Below are 24,203 nucleotides of genomic sequence, written 5' to 3'. Positions count from 1 at the left end.
GTGAGGTCAGTTCCTCTCTGAGCACTAGCCAGGACCTGGCGAGTTATTAAAGAGATTTACCCTGGTGTTTTAGAGTACATCCTCATGGGGAAAGGGGCTTTACCTGGCTGCCTCACTTCCACATAAAATCTCTATGGGGTTATATTAAATTGCATGATTAAATTGGGAGATAAGTGTTGAAATTACCGGGCACAAGTAAGAAGGAACCACAAAACACGCAACAAGCCCAGCCTACAGCTCAGTTACCCACCTGGCTCTGTCGCCCCGTTCCACCATACCCGACAAACAGGCAGCTTTCTAATCTGTGGGCCCGTCCCTTTTATTTTGCAAACGGAAGGGAACTTGTGTCCCAGACAAATAGGACCTCATAAAATGTTCACTGCAGTGGGATAATTCCTATTTGTGGCGGTCTGTGACAGGACAAATACTTTCTGACGCCGTCTCGTCTCCTCCCTCCCCACGACAATATTCATCGACTAACAAAGCACTAAAAAAAACCAGTGTTGTGTTTCTCCGTTTCCTTTAAAGCTTATTTTCGGATTGTGTCTGTTGTGTTTAGCAGCCCAGCTAAGTAGAAACATATAACCAGGAAATGTGGGTAGGATTTAAATGAGAAACAGTTTGTCCAGGGCATGATCTGTGGGTTTTATTTTTTTCAATAGCTGTGGTAGAAAAAGGAATAGAAAAATTAAAGGAAGATTATATTTCTTCAAAAAATTTTAGATTTATGTTTTGCCTGCATGTATGGATATGCACTACATGTATGCCTAGTATCCACAGAGGTCAGAAGAGGGCACTGAGTTCCCTGGAACTAGAGTTACTGCTGGGTTTTGAGATGCATCCTGTGGGCGCTGGAAACTCTCTGAAGACCCAAGGGAAGATATCTGAGGACGGTTATGAAACGAACCGGTGGAGGAAGGCTCAGCTACGGTGAGCCCTGACATGTGAGAGAATGATCGTCCACACGTCCAGCATAAGGAGTATTCTTCGGAAAAATTAGGAGCCAGGACAGCTCGATGGCTCAACAAGTAAAGAACTTGCCATGCAAGCCTGGTAACCTGAATCCAATCCCCCAACCCAGTAAGGTAGGAGGAGAGAAGCAACTCCATAAAGCTGTCCTCTGACTTCCACAGGCGAACCATGACACACGTGAACATGCACACACATCATCTACTCGTGAACAATAATAAACCAATTAATTCTGGCTTTTTTTTTCTAAAGTGACGAAGACCAGAGGGCCTCAGAGCATCCTGGTGAGTACAACCTAGTTTTAGTTTTCCTTTCCATTTTGTCTTTGGTGAAGTATGACTGACGTGGTAGTTTGCAGGTAACTGCTCCCCCATAAGCTCATAGGGAGTGGCACGATTAGGAGGTGTGGCATTGCTGGAGGAAGTGTGTCACTATTGGAGGTGGACTTTGAGGTCTCCTATATGCTCAGGCCACGCCCGGTGTCTCAGACCATTTTCTGTTGCCTGCAGGATCAAGATGTAGTTCCTTCTCCACTCTGGGCGCCTTCCCCAGTACCATGCCTGCCCGTATGCCGTCATGGCCTGCCATGATGATAAAGGACTAATCCTCTGAAACTGTAAGCCACTCAACTAAATGTTTCCCTTTGTAAGGGCTGTCATGGCCATGGTGTCTCTTCAATAGAAACAGCAATAGAAACCCTAACGAAATCAACTGGAAAAGAAAAAATGTACATAGTTAGGGAGCACTACAGGTTTTAATGTAGGGACAAAAATCTACATACTACTCCAGACAAGCTAACAGCCATCCGCTCAGTTTTGAGTTACTTTCTTGTAAGTTTTAAGAATGCATGCTGACTGGAGCTGTAATCTAAGATCCAGCGCTGCTTGGCGCCCGTTTCCTCACCTAGGTACTTGTTCTGTCCATTCCTAGGAGCTACGGCAGGTATTTCCTTTCTCTTTGCATGCCTGTCAGTTGCTGATGCTCAAGTGTGGGAGCTCTGTTGTTTGATGTATGTATTTACAGTTGTTCGATGTATTATTACAGTTGTTTGATGGATTAGTTGTTTGATGTAATACAGCTGTTTGATGTATTACAGTTGTTTGATGTGTTATTACAGTTGTTTGATGTATTATTACAGCTGTTTGATGTATTACAGTTGTTTGATGTATTATTACAGTTGTTTGATGTATTATTACAGCTGTTTGATGTATTATTACAGTTGTTTGATGTATTATTACAGCTGTTTGATGTATTATTACAGTTGTTTGATGTATTATTACAGCTGTTTGATGTATTATTACAGTTGTTTGATGTATTATTACAGCTGTTTGATGTATTATTACAGTTGTTTGATGTATTACAGCTGTTTGATGTATGATTACAGCTGTTTGATGTATTATTACAGTTGTTTGATGTATTATTACAGCTGTTTGATGTATTATTACAGTTGTTTGATGTATTACAGTTGTTTGATGTATTATTACAGCTGTTTGATGTATTATTACAGTTGTTTGATGTATGATTACAGCTGTTTGATGTATTATTACAGTTGTTTGATGTATGATTACAGCTGTTTGATGTATTATTACAGCTGTTTGATGTATTATTAGTTGTTTGATGTATTATTACAGCTGTTTGATGTATTATTACAGTTGTTTGATGTATTATTACAGCTGTTTGATGTATTATTACAGTTGTTTGATGTATTACAGCTGTTTGATGTATGATTACAGCTGTTTGATGTATGATTACAGCTGTTTGATGTATGATTACAGCTGTTTGATGTATTACAGTTGTTTGATGTGTTATTACAGCTGTTTGATGTATGATTACAGCTGTTTGATGTATGATTACAGCTGTTTGATGTATTATTACAGTTGTTTGATGTATTATTACAGCTGTTTGATGTATGATTACAGCTGTTTGATGTATGATTACAGCTGTTTGATGTATTATTACAGTTGTTTGATGTATTACAGTTGTTTGATGTATGTATTTACAGTTGTTAAGCCCCCTTGATGAAATGGCCTGTTTTCCACCGCATGTTGGGCCCTGGCTTTGCTCTCGGATCCCCCCTCATCTGGAGTCAGCACAAGCCATTCTTGGTTTTCCATCCTTCGTTCCATCAGTGTCTTTATATCTGAAGGGATCGTGCGCTTTGTTGTAGACTGCTGTTTTACTTTTATTCATTCCGACCACCTCTGCCTTTCAAGGAGTTCTCGCTGACAAAGTAACTACTGGTTAGAAAACAATCCTGACATTTCCCTATTTTCTACCTCTTTTCCCCATGTTGGATCCATTTCTGCCTCTTTTGGTATTCCGTTGACTTAAATATGGTCAAAGAAAGACGATGTGTGGCTCATTTGCTGTGAACATGAAGCTGCTGACAGCGAAGGCAGCCCTCACCTCCAGGCAGCTTCAGCGTTACAGGCCCAAGTAAAATCAAACGTCTACATTGCTGACAGAATTAGTCGGAACCAGCTCAGAGCGAGCAGGGTTTCCAAGAATACGAAGAGTGAGCTCAGGGCCTCTATAACTCTCCCAGAGAACCCATTCCAAGGCCCCTCTGGCCACAGGGAGCTGTTCTCTACTTCTCAATGCCCTTCTCTGCCCTCCCCTTCACCACTGTCCTGAGAGCAAGAACTCTGGTCCCCTCCGGACACTGGGCAACCGGTAGCCTCAGCCCCTACCATCATCACGCTCTAAAGCGGCCACGACAGCAGCTGTTATGGCAAAAGTGAAATGGTATTCTTCCAAGAAAAAGGGCATTCAGCTCTTCACACATGAAACTCGGTCTATGAGCTGGTTTTATTCAGGATGTTTGTGTTATCCAACACTGCTAGGCAGAGAAGCGTCCAGATGTCACTGACACCTCTGGATTGAGGATAGGCGGAATGGGTAAGTACGGGAAGAACCAGAGCCGCTGCAGGGATTGTACTGGGGAGGCTCTGAGCTAGACCCCAGCCACAAACTGGGACTAGTGCAGAGCCTCGTTCAAGCTCACCCCACAGATGTCAGCCTCACTACACAGTGTGAACTGTGCTTGTGACTTAGTGTTTTACCAGGCATAATCTATCTCAAGGGAACTCATGAAGTAATACTTAGCAGAGCAATAGCAAAAATTTGACAATGTGAACAAACTGTCAAATATGTTGATAAGCCTTACTATTTAGTAATTTCTATACTGTACATCAGAACTTATAATGTGTTATTGCTGAAAAAATAAAAATTATTTTACTGGCAAAGTTCTATGTGTCTTCCAAGAATATAAAGTCTCAATATGCAGTCTGTATATAAAATGTGTAGCTTAATCTCTTAGATTATCTTTTGAAATTGTCTATATCAAGCCTGAAATGATACAAACGTCAGTATCCTTGCATACAGCTTAAGGATAAACAATCCACCCAGCGTCCAACAAACAGATCTCTACAGTCAGAAAAATGATTTGTTTTTACTTTTTTCTTCCCCTATTAGATGTTATACAAAATGTACAAAGTCATCATTTCATGTGTTGGGGGGGGTTGCTCTAGAAAACAAACTTCATTCTTATGGTATGAGGTAAGAGTTGCATTCTAGAAAAGAAAATGTATAAGTCATACTTATTATATAAAAGTACAAGGAAATTAGCTAGACTAAGCATGGGTGTGAACAGCAGAACACAGGATACATTAAGGCAAAACAGGGCAAGATATGAACAGATATGAACAAGATAAAGACCTTTCTCACGGATCATACAAACTAGCAAGAATGTAAATTCTACCATCAAATTTGTTTTAGTCAAAACTAGGAACCATATTTAAATAAATGAAAAAAATCCACTTAGCATAAATGGCTGGAGTGTTAGAAGCACTTTTAAGGTTTTTTTTTTTTACATTTATTGTTTGTTGTGTGCCGGTAGGACGTGCATTCATGGGTGCACACGTGTGTACTCAGGAGCACATGCATAAGACAGAGGAGCTTTTAGAATTCCACTCTCTGCTTCCACCATGTGGGTCCCGAGAATCAAGTTCAGGTCATCAGCTAGGCAGCAAGCACCTTTACCGCTAACACGGCAGTGGACCACGGGGAAAACTTTGAACCACCTCTTTTCTCACATCATCCTGACGTCTGTTGTATAGTATATCCAAGGAGGAAATACTTACTTCTCTTTAAATCTTTTAATTTATTATTATTACCGTGTGTGCATGTGTGGGGGGATGTACACGCCACGGCACATGTGTGGAGGTCACGTGATTCAGTCTCCACTTCAGCCTTCCATGAGCACTAAGGCCTGACCTCAGATCAGCAGCCTGCAGAGCAAGATCTCTTCCCTACTACGTTACCTTGCCAACCCAAGTTCTTTTAAACCTTACACAAGTGTTTTTATGGAAATACAGTTTTACATAAAAATAACTAAAACCAAATGAAAGTAAGACTTCCTTAGTTCTTCCTAAGATCAAAAATCTCACCCCTCTCCTAAATGTTAGCTCTCCAGCATCTAGCAGTCTAAGCTGGTGTTCATAAAACATTCTGCTTAACCTACGAATGAAACAGCTCCCATCTCAGGGGGACAGGAACTGCAATCTGTTCTATGTCCACTTCCCATGTCTAAAATGAATCACTTCAGCTTATTGAGTGGATGGAGCTGTTTCCCTTAGTATCTTTAACACATAAAACTACACAAAACTAACAAAAATATGGAGCCAAAACAAACCACTTAAGTATTTTAGGCCTTTTTATTTTAATAAATAACTTCAGTTAATAGCATTGTCAAAATTAAAAGGCACTTAAAACAAGGCTGTGACTAGGGTGAGAGCGAGCGCACAGGGAAGGCGTTCAGAAGGCGCACAGTGGTTGAACTGCTGGGCCTGCCCAGGCCCTGCAGCCCTGCAAGCAGCAGGACAGCCTAGAGTGTTTGTGAAGAAGGCAAATGAACAGCCAAGTAAACAAAAACGATAAAAAGTCTTAACCCCAAATTGCAAACAGACACATGAAAAATTAGAGGAAGTGGAAAAGGAGCACCAGGAAGTAAACAGAACAGCACAGTAAAATAACTCATATAAAGGTTCCCGTTCAGCAAACGCTATGAAAGTTATGGCCTTTATGTGAATAGTGCTAAGTCAGGGACTCTTTAGCTGAAAAGTTCCCAGGACTTTTTTCCAAGCTTGGATTTATAAAGAAAAGGCGTCAGAGTTACGGGATCAAGTAACTCGCAATGGCACACAGGTTTTAAAGCTAAGTTTTTCCTTCCACCTCTCTGAATTTTCCCAATGGCCTTTGTAAAACAACCGTGTCAAAGTGATTTAACTGGAAACAGCCAGCACACGTGTCTTTCAGCTGCAGCGCTGGGCATGCCCAGTGGGCAGCGGCAGGCTGAAGCAGCTGGCAGCTGGACCGCACTCTGCTGGCAATCAGTGGCAGGGCAGATATGGGTGCTGCTGCTGCCTCAACTCTGCCCTGCATCACCCAGCAGTGCCACTGAATCCAGAAAGAGCTTGATTCCAATGATCTGGGAGGAAGGGTTTAAAAAGGCACACTGTGACCTCAGCTGACAAGGATAGAGATCCTTTCTCAAGTGTTCTGTCAGTCCCTGGCATGGATTATAACATTATTTTCAAAATAATAAAAAAATTAAAAATTATACATATTGTACATTTCCCAAACCTGCACGTGAACAAACCCTGGCCACGGAGCCCCAAAGCTACCCTATGTGACTAAGACGATGTTGCTGTGAGCTCGGCGTTGTGGAATCAGCCTGAGCAGGGCTCATTTTCCCTCATACTTCGGATTGACCACGGTTGTCACGGCACTCTTGTAAATAGGATTTTCACCCTAAAAAAAACAAAAACCACCAGTTACTCTCTAAAAAATCACAGTGTTCCAAAACAAGGTTAAAAGCTGCAGTTTTCTTAAGCCACTTCCAATGTCCAGCGTCTGTCAGAGCGGAGAGAGGACACCCTTGCCCCCGCAGTCTCGGGCTACTGGAATGCTGTGCAGACTCCCGTTCGTCATCCTGGAGTGCTGCCTCACAAATGGTCTTCACAGCCGCCATCAGAGGCTCCCCTGAAGGTCTGGTACCCAGCTCAAAGCAGCACTTGGACCTGACTCACACACCCTAATGCATAGGAGTACTTGATACTAAAATGGGGTGGCTGACTTTGTCCCTAGAGAAGGAACTGTGCTCCTGGGATCTTCTATGGACTGACTGATTTAGTGTTCTGGGTATGTTTGTCAGTATCACCCATGGTACTGTGCAAAAATATGCCTAGACTATTAATTATCATTCTTCAATAGCCTAAGGGTGATGCTGATCACAGTTCTAGTCTTGAGTGAAGGCCACTGAGGATTCAGCAAGTGACTCAAAGCCACAAACGTTTCTCAAGATTGAAAAACATACTGACTGTGGTGTTTTAAGCAGAACAATAACAATCATAATTATACAATCACAACTCTGTCCTTGGGGAGTATAGTACGGTGTGTGAAGATATGAAATAAGGCGATCTGACAGCCTTCACGATAGAAATGTACTTAACATGAGACCAGGACCAGAAAGGGAGATTCACATGAGAAGTTTTGGAATGCATCCAAAGGGAAAATGACTAAAAATAAATTACTGAAAAAAAAAACAGAAATCTATAAAAAGCAAAGGTACAAAGCAAAGAATGCCATATCTAGGCAGAGATACATACAGTTCATACAACATACACAAGCATGTTCTGAGGTGCTGGGAATGGAGCACAGACAAGGGAGGAAGGCAGTGTGGACTCAGCCCTGAGAGCAAGGTCAGCATCTCCCAAGACGCAGCATCTACGTGAGTGCAGTCAGATCAGGACCACACAGCTGACTCACCCCCATCCCTCTAAGCACAACTTCTCTGAGCATGGAGGATCTGTGCTGGGATGCTGGCTAGCTTTGGTCTCCCTGGGAGAGGGAATCTCAGTAAGGAACTGCCTCCATCAATCCGGCCTGTGGCCATGTCTGTGGGCAGTTCCATGACTGCTAATTGGGCCCAGCCCACTGTGGATGGTGCCACCCCTGTGCAACTTGGCCTGGGCTAGATAAGAAAGGAAATCAGGGAAAGTATGCCAGTGCACAGCAGTAAGAATTTCTCTGGGGTCTCTGCTTCAGTTCCTGTCTCCAGGTTCCTGTCCTGAGTTCCTGCTTTGGCGCCCCTTGATGATGGAGGGGATGTAACCTGTAGGCCAAATAAACCCTTTTGTTTCTCCAAGGTGCTTTAGGTCACAGTGTGTATTACAGCAGCAGAATGCAAACCAGAATAGATGGTTGATATCAATGTCAATCTAAACTTATGTGGGAGATGGGGTTCAGGCCATATCTGTGGGGGTTTATCTTAATTAAGGTGAGATGCCCACTGTGGGTAGAATCATTTCCTGAGCTCGAATATCATATAAAATGAGAAAGTCAGCTGAGCCCCAGCATCTGTCACTCTTTGTGACTCGGATACACTTGGACTGCACTCCAGCTGCTGTGACTTCACGGTGACACACGATCCCTCAAGCAAACGCCTCTTACACTAACAACACTGCTCAGCATCTCAATCCTCCCTCAGCCGCGGCTTCCACCAGGGTGTGGCCCTAGAACTGTGTGTTCAAACACACCAGGCTTTTACACTCCATTTAGCTGTCTTTGCGTTAATGTACTTAACATGGTCTACTATTTAGTGCTTAAGAATTATAAGGGAACAAAACAGAAAGCAAAAATAGAAAAAAGAGAAGTTCAATATCTATTATCAAGGAGTCTAAAGTAGAATTTATGTGAAAAAAAACTTACCTTTGGAGAAGTTTGCTTTGCCATACACACAAACATTTATATTTATTATTTCAAAGTCCAATCAAACAAAAATCTAACATGCACGTTAGAGATCAAGCTAAACTCGCCGTGTGTATTAGGCATCAGTTTAGATGGAGATGCGCTACAGTAATCCGATTAGTCAATCACTCGGGGTACAGCCCTTGCCCCAAAGCTGAAGCGTATTTATGTCTGTGTGTAGGTGATCCCAGAGTGAGTCCAATTTATGTCTGAAGTGTAGGCTACCCCTGGAGTGAGTCCCTCTTTGTCCACGAGGAACAGCTGACAGTGGTGGCTGCAGTGTTTATGTGCATGGTATATGAGGTGTGCAATGCGAACTGGGAGGTTTGTAATCCACAGCAGGGAAGGACAGACCTGATAATTTTTTTCAGTGTCCCAACATGGCAGTTTTATATGCTCACATAATTACAGTGTCTGCTAACAGTGTAATTAATTTGTAATTAACCTTGGTCCCATATCACAAAAATGTTTTTGTATAATTTTTTTCTGACTTATTGACTCTCATTAATTTTTATTAATTCCTAATAATATTTTATTAAGAAAACATTTTAGGATAATCTATAGCCATAAATTTTCTTACATTTCAATAATATATAAGTAAAATTTAAGAAACACTTGCTTTTCTTGTTTCAAACACTTATTTTAGTTGAAGAAGGTATACTACAGTCAAAATTAAGTCAAGAATATACACATTAAGTATAAATAGTAACCACCGATGATTTACACAAAGTGCCATTGAATGCACAGAAAGGGCAAATAGTCACCTCAATAAAACAAGTAGAAAATTCTCCTGTGAGCAGTAACTAGATGAAATTGTTAACGCCTGATAGTTCCCACAAAGGCGAGAAATGAAACCCCAGTAAGGGCACTAGCTAGTGGGTTTCCCTGCCAAGTACCAGGTGAGAGCAAGGGAACACATCACGCTTTCAGACATACGTGAGCTCAACGTTAACTTTCTACCAACAAACTAGACCTTAAGTAGAAAAGAACCCTGGCAGCAAAAGAGATCCAGCAAGTCATGATTTCTAGTGTTATCGCTACTTCCTGTGTCTTTTAAGCACACACACTATTCCCATACTTAGGGCTTTCTGCAAGTCCGTTTTCATTAACATCGAGGTTCAGAAACCGCGTGGTCCTACAGCAGTGCTATTCTCCTACGCGGGGAACGCCCTCCTGAAGAATGTATATGAGCACTTTGTGTGCACGTCGACTTTGTGGGAGAAGGGGGCACCAGATCCCACTACAGACAGTTGGGAGCCACCATGTGGTGGTTGAGAATTGAACTCCAGACCTCTGGAAGAGTAGAGGTCTCAAGTGTGAGCCATCTCTCCAGCCCAAGGAGAGTTTTAAAAGAGGCAAAAACAGGTGGATCAAGTGAGTTCAAGTTCTGCTTGGTCTACACAGCAAGTTTTGGGATAACCAGGGCTACATATTAAGAACTTGTCTCAAGCAAAAATAAGCAACAAAAATTTTTAGTTTTAAACTTGAAAGTCAAAACCATTTAATAAATAACACACAACAGTATTCTGCTTCTCGGTGGAATACCCACATAATCAAAAACTTGAAAAGTCTCAGAATCTTTCTGTGTGGGCAATATGAGTTGTAATTGTGAACAACACAAACACCATACTATGGTTTTGCCATTTTGATTTCACACTCAATTCACTATTCAACCCAGAAGGTGGTCCCTTACATCACGACCTTCTAACACAGGACAGCAGTCCCACCGCCTCTGCAGCCACCCCAGCAGCAGCAGCCAGCAGCACTACCCTCCCTGCAGACTTGTGAGAAGAGCAGCCTCAGGGAGGTGACAGAGCTGGGGGCTGCTGCTGCTCTATACCCTATTGTTTGTAAAGTCATTCCAAGTACTAAGTTAACATATGAGAGAGCCATAGGAAGCCATATAAATAAAGCCAAACAAAACAGCGGTAGTGCTGAGAAACACACAGGGTGCAGTAAAAAAAGACAGAAGTTCACATGCAAGGATAGAAAGAGAAAGGAATACGAACGGCAACTCAGAGACCAGCTTTACGTCCATAGTTTGGATTCTTGAAATTATTAATAGGACTCTTGTAAATCGGATTTTCTTGCTAAAGTGAAAGAAACAGTTTCTAGTGATTTCATCAGAAAGAAAATTGGTATGTATAGTGTATAAACACCATAAAATGGAATCCTATTTCTATTCCAATTCAATTCTGAGATTTCTAAATTAAAAAAAAAACAAACCTAACTGTAGTAAAAGACACATGACTATTGCATTTACAATTTAAGAATGCTGATTGAAGACATCAACTCTTTCTTGTGTCAAATGTGAATACATAAGGGCCCACACTTAGCTCACACTTAGCCAACCCCCCCTCCCCGCCCCACTCCATCCTGAAAGCACTGAAACCAGCACACGCTAGGCAGAGCCTGTGTTTCTATTAAGCAAGTTTTACGGAGTTCAGGCCAAGTATCTCCAAATACACGAACACACCTGTACAGGACTCACCCCAAGAGGGCCCCAGGTATCCCGCCTTCTGGTCGGCCCTCCCATCACTCTAGTCTCAGAACTGCTGACTTGGTTATGTTTCCCCGAAGTCATGGGGGGAAGGGCATTCTTCAGTGTAGCCTGAGACACCTGATATCATTTAAGACTGTACAGTAGAGTAATGAGCAGAGCATATTAAAGAAAAACACTAGCCACAATATATGCAGAATATGGATCCTCATAAATGGTCTACTGCAATAGGAGGCTTCTGGTTTCCAGCAAATGCAAATTCTTTGAATAATGAGCTTTAGGGAACGAAATATTTAAATTGGACTTTAAAGGTCAGTCACAGCAATAAAGTTACATACACTGCACAAGCCCACCTGCTTCCCACGAGATGTTTCATAACTCACCGTGTCCCACTTGGCATTCATTTTCTCCTTTTCAAATTTAGCAAATTCCCTTCTGTCATGGATTATCATTAAAAGCTTCCAAATAAGCAGCAAGGCCAGGCCAATGAGAACAATCCCAGCAACCACACCTGCTACAATCGGGATGATGTCGGGACCGGTAGGGCAGTCTGCAAATGAGAAGGTTAATGTGAGCATCCAAGGACTGAGAACACACAAAGTTCACAAGAACACAAGAGCTTGATGGGATCTTACAGAATCAATAGTACTGGAAACTTGCACTACCCCAAAGCCTATCTAAAACCCGCTAGGTTCTAGGCCAGGTAATGTGGCAGGTACCTTTAATCTCAAGAGAACCTCTATGAGTTTGAGGTCAGCTTGATCTACATAACATAATGAGACCCTGTCTCAAACAAACAAACAAACAAAGATACTAGGTTCTAACCAGGGAGCTTACAAAACTGCAGGAAATACAATCAGTAGGCCATTTATTTGGAGGTTACAGAACATATTTTTTTCCCTAAAGATTGAAAATTTTAAAAAATCCTAACAGCATCAGAAATAATGAAAAGCTTATATGTAATTAAAAACATGATCTTCAAGATTATAAAGTACTAAGCAATGACAAAAAAAAAAATACACAAAAGATGGTTGGCAGCCAGGCATGGCAGTATAGGCCCACACTCAAGGGCAGAGGCTGAAGACTGTCACAACTTCTAAGTCAGCCTGGTCTATGACATGAGTTCCAGGCCAGCCAAGAGCTGTCCCAAAGCCAAACAAAAAGAGTGAGGTTAACTGGAGAAATTCCTTATGTGCATGAATAAAGGTGCCTGGCACAAACCTTTCCCACCGCACACACACTATAATGCAATTGGTTAATTTTTTAAAAGGCTTTATCAAGATGCATTTTTTCCTCAATTTGATCTGCACTCTGGTATGATGTCAAAGTACTGTCAGACCACTGCAGAAATCAGCAAGCCCCTACCTTGGGGACACAGTGCAGAAAACGGAATCAGAAAGTGTCACGGCCACTGCAGAAGTCAGCAAGCCCCTACCTATATCAACACCCTGGGGACACAGTGCAGAAAACGTAAACATCACAGAAACAAGAACAAGCACTCTGTGTTCAAAGACTGCTAGGCCGAGGGAAAACAGAGACACCCGGCAGCATTCAGAGCTCCTGCCTAGAGCTAGAGACCACAGCAAAGACCACAAGATGGCTCAGTGGGCAACGGTGCCTGTGAGGAGGCTGACAACCTTCTTTACACACACACACACACAAATAAATACATTTCTCTTTTAAAAACTAAAAAGTTGGACAATATCCTGTAATAGACAGATGCTCACCATATGTTCTAAAATACATTCATTAAGGGAAAAAAAAACTAGACACAAATAATAAAGAATGACAAAGAGGGATGGAGAGATGGCTCAGCAGTTAAGAGCACTGGCTGCTCTTCCAGAGGTCCTGAGTTCAATTCCCAGCAACCACATGGTGGCTTACAACCATCTGTAAGGAGGTCTAGTATCCTCTTCTAGAAGGCATACATAATTATGTAAACATACTAAATATATCTTTAAAAAAGTGACAAAGAATCTACAAAGGCTATGAAAGGAAAAAAGGTAAAATATGCTTAATTTCAGGGAATTTGAACAAATTCACATTAATAACATCTTTAAGAAGACCTCTCCCAATACCTAAAGTTAAATCAAACTCAGACTTAAATATCATCAATAATGCCACTTCTATGGACAGATTACTGCATTTAGTCTTGAAATGTTCCACTCAGGAAACTTAAAACTTGACCTCTCTCTTCCTGGGTTGTTATATAATTAGCCATGTTCTACTTTAAGCTTCGAGAGAAAAATTTCCAGCACAAGCTTAGATAGTAAGAACCCAGGCTGTTTCCGATGTCAGAGCACAGAAAGAAGGCATCTCCCAACCTCTGCCTACCTGGAGTCTCCACAACGTGCACGATGGCCTCGTTGTTGCCGTTCACTGAGTAGGTGAAATAGAACCAGCAGTCGTCAATGTCCTTCTCCTTGCAGTGGGTCACGGGATCGACCTGCACCGGCTGGGGCAGCTTGTCCCTGCTTTCCACCTTGGTGAGGTTGAAGTGGGAGCACTCCTGTGCACACGTGTCTTTCTTTTCTCCTTTGTTGAACGCTCGGCACTGAACACATTCTCTAAGACAGAAATCGGTACACTTAGCACGGATTAAGACGGACTTTGCTTAGAGTACTTCATAGGCTAAACTGACGGCCATGCTGACCTAGGGCGGCATAAGCACAGAGGAACAATGTGCTCCACGGGAGAGCCCCATCTCCAGCATCCTCAGCCAAGCACGGCCACTAAGGCCAAGCACCACCCTGGCTGGCGAGGCTGCAGACACAGAGTAAGGGGACAAGTAGGGCATTCTCCAGACCCTCCTGGGCCACGTGCACTGGAGGCAAACCACCCAAGAAGCCTCTCGCTACCAAAGCTGCTGGCAAGCCCGTGCCCTCCACTGGCAGAGACAGAACTTCAGTAAAGGCCAGTGCCTGTGAGGCCTGGTAAGACCAGGCCTCATCGAGGATTTGCCCAACATCTGATTAGCAAACTTTACTTCCTAAGTCGGCTTCAGACCTGACATCCACAGCACAGCTATGGGTGCTGCACAGACGCCAGTGAGGCCTGCACAGTGGGTCCTTCTCGTAAAGACACCAACATGTCCATGACAAACCTCTAGCACGTATGCCCAAGATGACCCACGAGCAAACTGCAGACCTGGGAATGTGTGTAAAAGTCTAGTCTGAGCCCTTGGTGGTCAAGCATGGGGTCCTAGACGTCTAGCATGGGGAGGCTGAGGCAGAAGGACCTCAAGTTCAAAAACAGCCATGGTCAAGTCTAAACTGTTTACAAATTTTATAAAACACATTAACAATTCAACATTCTTCAGTGAACAAACTAGCGATTCAGCTCTATAACAAATGTAAGTAAACCAAGTAAGATTTCCAAGTCAATACTAACAACTGGATTTTTCTTACAAATACATTTCCCATTAGTACATCACAAAGAATACTAGTCTCCAGAATAAAGAAAGGTGGGGCTGGGAAGGCTCAGTTAGTAAGGAGGATGCCTCAGAAGCGTGAGGGCCGGAGTGCAGATCACCAGAGCACACATACAAGGCCAGGCATGGAATCCCAGTGCTGGGCGAGAGCCAGGGGGATTCCTGTCCTAGCCTACGTGGCAAAGTTCCAGGTCAATGAAAACCCTGAGTAGACAAAGGCAGAAGGTCCTGAGAACAACAACCAAGGTTGTCTGACCTCCATGCACATACATACACGTGCAAGGATGTACACACACCTCCACAGCATAAAACTGGACCGATATCACACATTAAATATGTAAGATAACACAACAATAACTTAAGCGGCAAACATGCAAACAGAACACTATATACAGAATAAATAAATTAAAAAAGAATTTTTAGGTCATAAAAAATGGGATACATAAAGAGCAGCAAATTTCTCCTTGAAGTGTAACTAATGTCTCGGCACTCTCCTTGGGCTCTGCGGGTCTAACAGTGGACACCGGGGTCAGCACAGTGAGTTAACTCTGTGAAGCAGCCAGGCAGTACTTACTTATGCTCTGCACAGACACCAAGGCAGGTCTGACACGTCTCGCAGGTTGGCCCTTGAAACTTGGGATCTGTACACTTACAGGCCCCACACTCACAGATGCCCCGGCCGTTGCAGATCTGACCATTTGATGCTACACACGGAGCAGTGTCCAAGGAACAGTCACACGCACTGCCAGTGTAATTGGGAAAGCATTCGCACACGCGACACCTGCAAACACCGTTCCCTGCAACAAAAAAACATTTCTCAAAACAATGGTAAAGGGGCCACAGCAGCAATTATTCACACGTCAAAACCAAGCTGCAACACAGAGGAGAGCAGGTCTGGCGACCGCACTGCGGAGCTACGGCTGGGGCTCACTCACCTCCGCAAATTAAGCCATTGGATCGGTCACAGTTGAAGTTATCACACTCGCAGAACTTGCCAGAGTAGATTTCGTTGGTATTATCTCTCTTCCTACACACGCACTGCCCGCAGACACACTCCCCGTTGTTGCTGCAGATCTCTGAGCTGTTCTCCTTCCTGCAGTAAGCGTCCATGTCTTCGCTGTTCACTTCGTCTGTGCTGCACTCACAGTGCCTGCCCACACGCCCCTCATTGCACCTGCCGAAGACCCAACAGTCCATAAACAAAAGGTGTACAATCTCCTCACACCAGCAAGCTATCCGCTAGGGATGCCCGCCCTGCACTCTGTCAGATGAGAGAAGGGCACGTGTTTACACACGCACACATATGCACGTACACAGCAGCAACACAAGTTCTTATAGAACAAGCAGCGGCCTCGGGAAATTCATCTTCAGCAAGGAACCATTGTGACCAAAATGAAACAAAACAAACAAACAAACAAACAAATCCCAGCACTCAGGAGGCAGTGGCAGGTGGATTCCCGTGAGTTTGAGGCCAGCCTGCCCTACAGAGTGAATTCCAGGACAGGTTCCAAAGCTACAGAGAGAAATCCAGCCTCAAAACAAACAAAACATCTGGGAAAGTAAAACAAATCCATTTTTCAAGAAAGTAAGACTCTCTGTAGACCAGGTTAGCTTTGAACTCAGAGAATTTCTTGCCTCTGACTCCAAATGATGGCAAAGAATTTTTTAGAAAATCTTTTTTGAGTAAATGCCATTTTACTAAAAATGGTATTTTTGTTTGTTTTCTGTTTTCATTTTTGAAGAGAGGGTTTCCCTGTGTGGCCCTGTCCTATCTTAGAACTCATGCGGTAGATCAGGCTGGCCTCAAACGCAGAGATCTCCCTGTCTCTGCCTCCTGAGTGCTTAAAGGTGTACATCACCACACCTGGTCTAAAAAGATACATTAATGATTCAAACAAGAAATAATACAACACAGAAAAAAATATAATATTTAAATTATTATTTAAAATGGTAATTAAAAATTGATGGTAGCTGGGATGTGGTTATGCACATCTTTAATCCCAGCATTCGGGCGGGGTGCGGGGCAGAGGCAGGCAGATCTCTGTGAGTTTGAGGCCAGTCTGATCTACAGAGCAAGTTCCAGGACAGCCAGGGTTACACAGAGAAACCCTGTATTGAAAAGCAGCCCCCGCAAAAAAAAAAAAAAAAAAAAAAAAAAAAAAAAAAAACCCACAAACTAAAAATTGATGGTAAACATAGCTGTTCATTTTTCTTTTGGGCCAATAATCAAAACCACAGTGATGTGGGGCTGACATTTAGATTTAAAAATTCTATTAGAACTTTTAAAGAAAAGGCAGTTTAATTTTTAGATGGCTCAGGGGGTAAAGGTGCTTGCCACCAAACTTGACAACCTGAACTCAGGGCCTGGGATTTCACATGGTAGATGAAGAACGAACCCCCAAAATTGTCCTCACCTCCACAAGCCTGCCATGGCACGTGGGTACACACACAAGCCTGCCATGGCACATGGGTACACACCCACATACACACACAAGCCTGCCATGACATATGGGTACACATACACGTACACACACACGAATAAATAAATGTAAACTTTAAGTACTGTTTTCTCTTTATCCCAGCCAAACAAATTAATCCAGTACAAGGAAAGCACTGCTTTCTCTTGCTAACTAATTCATAGATAAAACTGTCAGTTAACTCTGGGAGCAGTGGCTTCTACCTATAACCCAAGAACTGAGGCGGCAGGATCATAAACCTGGGGTCATCTCAGGCTACAAAGCAAGACCCTTTCTCAAAGTAAAACAAAATTTAAAAGAAAATCATCACTATCAGTTTGACGATTTCTACAAGTTCCCTCTACTGCTGCAGAGAACTGAGTGCTGTCAGGAGAGCAGAGCCTTCGCAAGGCTGCCCTGAGTGTGGACACCCTGCTTACCTAGCTAAAGCGCCCCTGTGGAGTATCAGCAGAGAGCGCCTCAGAGTATGTGAGCAAGTCACGGAGCAGAGGGCTTACGATTTTATCCTCTACGGGCATCCCCAGCAAAGCCGCCTAGAATGCGCCTGCCCTGCGGCAGGCAGGCTGCACTCACCTGCAGGCTCCACACTCAAACGTCCCGTTCCCCTCATGGCACTTGGGACTTGCTGGAATGCCACGGCTTTGGCAATCACACCTACAGATGAACTGAAGAACGACCTCTACTTCTTCAGTGAAGCCCAGAGGCTTAATTTTAATGGTTTCAGACTCCTTATTTGGACATTTATTTGCAGTTATGCTTATTTCAAATTGAACCTTAAAGGGAAAAAAATTAGATTAACAAGCTTAATAGATATAAAAATATTTCAAAAGCTATTCATTTAATGTTTCTCATTAGATTAATTTGAACTTTTAAAGATTTATTTATTTTATGTGTATGGTGTTTTGCCTGCGTGCATGTCTCTGCACCAAGTGCATGCAGTGCCCACAGAGGTCAGAAGAGGGCATCAGATACCCTGGAACTGGAGTTACAGGTGGCTGGAAGCCCCCATGACCATACGGGCACTGGAAATCAAACCCAGCTAGGGCTTCTGCAAGAACAATCAACGCTCTTACTAACACTGAACCATCTCTCTAGCCCCGAAATTAAACTTCTTTACACATGCTTTTCCTTTTTCATAGAAAACACTCATAGAACGCACCTCATCTCCAATGGAAATATTGGAGCATTTTCGTCCATTTTCTCCTGTCCCGTTCACCCCGTTCTTACAGTAGGATTTGTAATTTATTGTTACTCCTTCCGGCAATTTGCTGTTTTCCAGAATGACTTCTGAAGAAAGGGACTAAGAGAAAGATTAACCATGAACAGGGAAGTAAAATATGACCTGAACACACACACACACGGATGAAATGAGATGTTATGAAAACCCTATCATTTCAATATAATTAATTCACAGGGTATTAGAAAATCTAAAGTAACCAACTCTAAAAAGGGTCCAACCTTCAAAATAATGAATACAATGTAAAAGTGTTTCTTTTTATTATTATTCAGCTAAAATGCTAATGACCTCACAGCAAACAGCCTGGGTATGAGGAATCCTAAGAACACAGCTGGTGCTTGCAGCTCAGTTAGGTTAGGGTTACGGTAGTGTCACACGATGTCACAGGCTCCCTCTGGTCTACCCCTTCCAGCTAATCAGAGATCAGAGCAATAGGGCACACAAGTTACTGGGGACCACTGGCATCTGGTCACCTCCTAAACACTCCCTAGAGTCTGAAGAACTGGAATTTAGCTCGATGGTCAGCACTGCCCAGCAACCACGAGGTTCTGGGCTTGGGTCTCAGCACTGACAAGGATAAACTACAGGGACAGCCAACAGGCAGAGTCCAGCCAGTGTCTTTAGAAGAGCAGACATCTCAGGACAGTGCCCAGTGAGGAAAACAGTCTGTCAGGGCAGACAAAGGCCGGAACGGGAGAATGTGAAACGATTCGAATCTGTTGTCTTGGCCAAACCCCTCCGAGCCAAAACTTCCCAAAATCTTGGGACTCTAGGCACAAAAGCCAGACATGATGGAGCACACCTGGGAGGTGGAGGCAGGAAATCACAAGTTTAGATCCTGGGCTATACTGAGAAGTCAAAGCGACCTGGCCCACATGATACTGTCTCAAAAAATCCTAGGGCTGTTAAGATGGATCAGAGTGTAAAAGGAGCTTGCCCCCAACTTGCAACCTGAATTTGATGCCAAATCCATGTGGCTGAAGGAGAGAACTAACCGCACAAGTTGTCCTGTGACCTACACACACACACTCTGAAGGTAAAAACTATTTTTAATCTAAATTTAACCTACCGAAGACGGGAGATCTAGGAAACGGTATATATAGTATATAACAGTCACCATAAACTGCAGGTGCCCGCGCGTCATTTTAAGTGATCACCGGCTGGTACTTACTGGGAATCATCACAAGCATTCTGACTTATGCTCCTGAATGGAGAGAATTCTGCTAGTTTCAGTTCCCAGATGGCATGCTTATTGCTTATGTATGTACATACATACGAGTGTGTGACTACTACTGAAAAAAAGAGAAGCATGTCCTCTGAGTCTGTCTTCTGAAGAAGTAAAAGGTCCTTGTCAGGTATCATTCATCAAAAATGGACCATCTAGCCAGGCATGGTGGTGGGAGGCAGAGGCAGGTGCATCTCTGTGAGGACAAAGCCAGTTTGGTCTACATAGTGAGATCCCAGACAGCCTGGGCCGCACAGAAACACCCTGTCTAAGAAACCAATAACAAGTGACTCTACAAAGGTAACTTTGAGAAGAGACAGAAGAGCTGTGTGCATCAAATGTCAGCTGTGCTTCACTCCTGTTCCACCTAGGAGATATACGGCCTAACGACACATAAACAAGGGCTGTAATTACCCATCTGCCTTTATCTGAGTATTACTGCTTGGCTTAAATTATGCTCTCATAAGACTAACGCTCTGCCCTGTCCCTCCAGCTTGCTGACGTGTGTGCAGTGGGTGCTTTACTGCGGGCATAACACGAAGCTGAGCAGTGGAAGTGCACTCACATTGTAGGCATCAATGATCAGCTGGATCACATTACTGGAGTTTCCAGACAGTGTGCCCACTGCAGACTTAGGAATCAAATTCTTCAATTCCTACAATTAAATACGCAAAACATAAATATTCTTTATTCAATCAATTATAATCAATTGAAAGGCAACAAACAATTATTCTGACACCTTGGGTCTCTATTCTATCTTTCAAAATCAAATCTAAAAAAAGACAACAATCTTAATAATATGAGATTAAAATGAATCTAAGTGGTCGGGCAGCAATGGCACACGCCTTTAATCCCAGCACTCAGAGGAGGCAGACAGGCGGATCTTAGTGAGTTTGAGGCCAGCCTAGTCTACAGAGCAAGTGCCAGGAACGCCAGGGCTACACAGAGAAACCCTGCCTCAAAACAAAAACCAAAACCAAAAAAGCCCACAAACAAACAAACAAACAAACAAGATAAAACGAGTATAAGCAATGTTTGTCCAGTTTGGTGAGGCCACCTGTAGCACACTTTCCTGTCTCAGACATAACTGCTGCTAATGATAAGCAATGGGGGAGCGAAACTCTCACCCTTTACCTTGTACACAGGCTGGAACTCTTCAGTGACCGCGAAGATCGTCTGGATGTTATTTTCACTGAGTTTCTGGACAAGGTGGGCAATTGAGGGATAATCCTAAGGAATCAAGTTAATATAATTTAGTATATAAATACACTGTATAATCAATGACGGGTTTTGTTTGGGTCCCCCTCTGTTGCCCAGGCTGAACTCCCAACTGCTAATATGACAGTATTTGAGTTGGTATGCACTCATAAACAAATCACTCCCATACACTATCAAGTAAGAGCATCAAACATCAGATATCCAAGAACCGCTGAGTGGGTCACACGTGTATTTGTTTCTCTCTTTTATACATTCAAGGACTTCCATACTGTAAGACGCTTCATGATTTATTCTATTTTATGCTCATTGTGTTGTGCCTGCATGTATGTCTGGGCAAGGGTGTCAGAGCCCTAAAACTGGAGTTACAGACAACTGTGAGCTGCCACGTAGGTGCTGGGAATTGAACCTGGGTCCTCTGGAAGAGCAGCCAGTGCTCTTAACTGCTGAGCCATCCCTCCAACCCCATTTTAAGACATTTTAGATGTGAGACAATCTATGTACATTAAATGTGATATACATAAGATAGAGAGGTAAGCCTAGTGAAATTGTGCATTTAGAAATATGACCAGGAAGCTGCCAAATGATGTATGCAAGCGAGGAGCCAGATGGGTCTCAGCACCCGTCACTCACACAGCACAGCACAATGCCAGAGTTTCGCAAACAGCAATGCAGCTATGCAGGTGGTCAACAGGGCCCACTTACCAAAATAAGAAAGCTGCAAACCCACTGTCCCGCGTGCTCAGAACCAGGTGAGGGCTTGAGTACTTACGTAATAATGGCTCATTGTGTAGACGTTGTTTTCCAGGTGACACTGCCCATCGTTTGGTAACACAATGCCACCAAGTTTCCCATCTCCAGCAAAGTGAAAGCCAGCATCCGTAGAAAACACCAGCAGTCGCGTGACATTCCTCCAGCCAATCAGCGACTTGAAGATAGAGAGGTCAACTGTAGACACTGCTCATAGCAACTCAACATAAATCCTTCAGGCTCAAAAGCTGCAACTGCACTTTTCACCTAATTCTGTATCACTGCCTTTCTTGTCCAGCGCTGCTGTGAGTGCAGACAGCCTCCCTGACCCTCCTCCAGCACTTAGCAGCATCCACACGACATCTTACAAGCCTGCCAATACTGCGGGTACCGAGTACTGATGAACACACAGGGGACAGCATCTACACCTCCCGGTCCTAGTCCCACCCACCCCGCAGTGCATCCCCACTGTCTACTATGCTATATGCTTCCTTTATCGGCCCTCTCCTCTACATTAGCCTTTATGCAGCCTATGCTAGCCTCAAACTTACATAGCTGAGGCTGGCCTTGAACTCCCAAATGCTGAGATTATAAACTTGTGCAACCATGCCTGCCTTCCTTATTAGGAAAATTTGTCAAAGAACTTGTCCCAACTTTAAATCCCTTCATTCTAGCTCATGAAATCAGTTCAGCTGTGTAATATCACTAGATTATTCAACAAATAATTTAAGTAACATGAAAATCCTCTTCTATTATGGGAAAGTTACATTTTTTTCCTAAATTTAAACTGACTCAGTATGTTTGTAAATTATTTAAAGGTAGAAATTCTTTCTTTTTTCTTTATTCCTTTTTGTTTGTTTATTTATTTGAGACAGGGTTTCTTTGTGTAGTCATGGCTGTCCTGGTCTATAGACCAGGTTGGCCGCGAACTAACAGAGATTCACCTTCCTCTGCCTCCTGAGTGCTGGGATTAAAGGCATGCACCACCACTGCCAGACCAAAATTAAGTTTCTTGATTCTGATCATCTTTCAAAGGAGGGTTACCTGCTCCTCTGTCCCTACATGCAGAGAGACAGCGCAGCTGGGAGGTGGAGTGGGGTAGGTGTATGATCAGTTTCACTGCTGATGGAAGCAGAGGCACAGCAGGAAGCGGCTTTTCAGAGAGCGGAGACCTGGAACGCTGCGTTTTAGGTCACAGGCGCTCCACAGGCAAGGCAAGAGTATGTGCACTCCACACAGGTCACCGCGATGGCCCTTACCACTGCCCTGAGAGCTGTCTGCTGTTGCCCTCCCTCCACACCACGCACTCCAGACCAGCTTTCCTGACAGAACAATGCCTTCTACTCTCAGCCTCAGTTCTCATTAACTCGACAGCCTGGGTGGTAGAGCACACCTGTAACCCCAGGACTCAGGTGGCAGAGAAAAAAGCATCTCTACAAGTTCAAAGGTAGCCTGGGGTACACAGCAAGACCAGGTCTCAAAAAAGAAAAAAAAATCAGGAATATTCATGGATCATAAATAGATAGTGGTCCCTAGTCCAACGGAACTAGGCTTTCTATCCCTGAAAACCTTACAATGAAACCACAAACATCTGTTTATACTTTCATTACAACCTAAGTTGTCATATAGCTTAATCAGACCTTTGAAAGTTCTTTCCTTCTATTATTAGACTGAAGAGCAGAGCACAACACTGAGCTGAGGAACATGGTGAGAGGCAAGGTTCCTACAGTTGCACACGGGATGTTCACAGTTCCTAGTGGCACCATCAGTGACATCTCCATACAGAGCCACCGAGTTAGGACACCTCAGCCTCCTCAAAAATCCACCCACCTAGAGTCTACGCTCCAGTTTCGAAAGAACAGCAAACTGGCCTTTGTTCGTTAGGAGTGACCTCCCTGGCTGTTTCAAATAAAGATACAATGATGAGGGACAGCTGAGAAAGCGGCAGGGCTACTTAAGGGAACTTAAAGACTGACATCAGTACTCCCCCGGGGCGATCTCACAATACAGTAGCTAAGGTCATTTTGCTTTTTTCAGTAAAACCCACATAAAATAAGTGATGGCAGATAATGCTAAGAGTCTCCTGCAGGAATCACTTACTCCACACACCGCGACCTGCATGATAGCATCAAAGCCACCTTCTGGGGAGTCCAGGTTTCCAGATATGCGCTGCTGACCAACAAGCTCATTGAAAAACTCTCCTCTGTCAGTAAGACTGAGCACATTTTTGTAGCTAAAGGGGCTGGTGCAGTTTTGTTCACTCGTGCAGGGGTTCCTGAGCTTCGCTGGGGTGGTGCTAATGTACGGCATCACAGTTTTCTCCACAAATGAGCCGAAGCCTGAAGAAAAGAATGCACTCAGGTAGGTGAATGGGCAGGGACCAATAAACTCACAACACTTTTCAACTGATGTTACTTATTTAGGGAGGGCACGCACACAAAAACCACAGTGCATGTCGGGAGGTCAGAGGACAACTTGCAGGAGGTTGCTTTGGAGACTGAATTCAATCATCAGGATTGGAGGCAGGACCTTTACCCACACTGAGCCATCTCACCAACTCTAAACAAACAGCTTCTTCTAAAGCCCAGTGT

At 43.5% G+C, this 24,203-nt stretch overlaps 1 protein-coding gene across 1 annotated transcript in view; it reads right to left on the bottom strand.

The window, feature by feature from the left end:
- Positions 1 to 5,665: 5,665 nt before the first annotated feature.
- Positions 5,666 to 24,203, bottom strand: part of Itgb1 (integrin subunit beta 1) — a 43,210-nt gene continuing 24,672 nt past the window's right edge. Inside the window, exons 6-16 of the mRNA XM_038312858.1 lie at positions 23,713 to 23,951; positions 21,635 to 21,790; positions 20,782 to 20,877; positions 20,213 to 20,302; positions 18,345 to 18,485; positions 17,759 to 17,958; positions 15,644 to 15,882; positions 15,283 to 15,505; positions 13,613 to 13,845; positions 11,662 to 11,828; positions 5,666 to 6,780 (exon numbers count right to left, since the gene is read on the bottom strand). Coding sequence (XP_038168786.1) covers positions 6,715 to 6,780; positions 11,662 to 11,828; positions 13,613 to 13,845; positions 15,283 to 15,505; positions 15,644 to 15,882; positions 17,759 to 17,958; positions 18,345 to 18,485; positions 20,213 to 20,302; positions 20,782 to 20,877; positions 21,635 to 21,790; positions 23,713 to 23,951 — 1,850 coding nt within the window. The 3' untranslated portion in view covers positions 5,666 to 6,714. The remainder of the gene's footprint in view (positions 6,781 to 11,661; positions 11,829 to 13,612; positions 13,846 to 15,282; positions 15,506 to 15,643; positions 15,883 to 17,758; positions 17,959 to 18,344; positions 18,486 to 20,212; positions 20,303 to 20,781; positions 20,878 to 21,634; positions 21,791 to 23,712; positions 23,952 to 24,203) is intronic.

Source organism: Arvicola amphibius, chromosome 15 (assembly GCF_903992535.2).
Source record: "Arvicola amphibius chromosome 15, mArvAmp1.2, whole genome shotgun sequence".
Lineage (NCBI taxonomy): Eukaryota > Metazoa > Chordata > Mammalia > Rodentia > Cricetidae > Arvicola > Arvicola amphibius.
The sequence above is the reverse complement of the archived record's forward strand: the minus strand, read 5'-3'. Positions and strand labels throughout refer to the sequence as shown.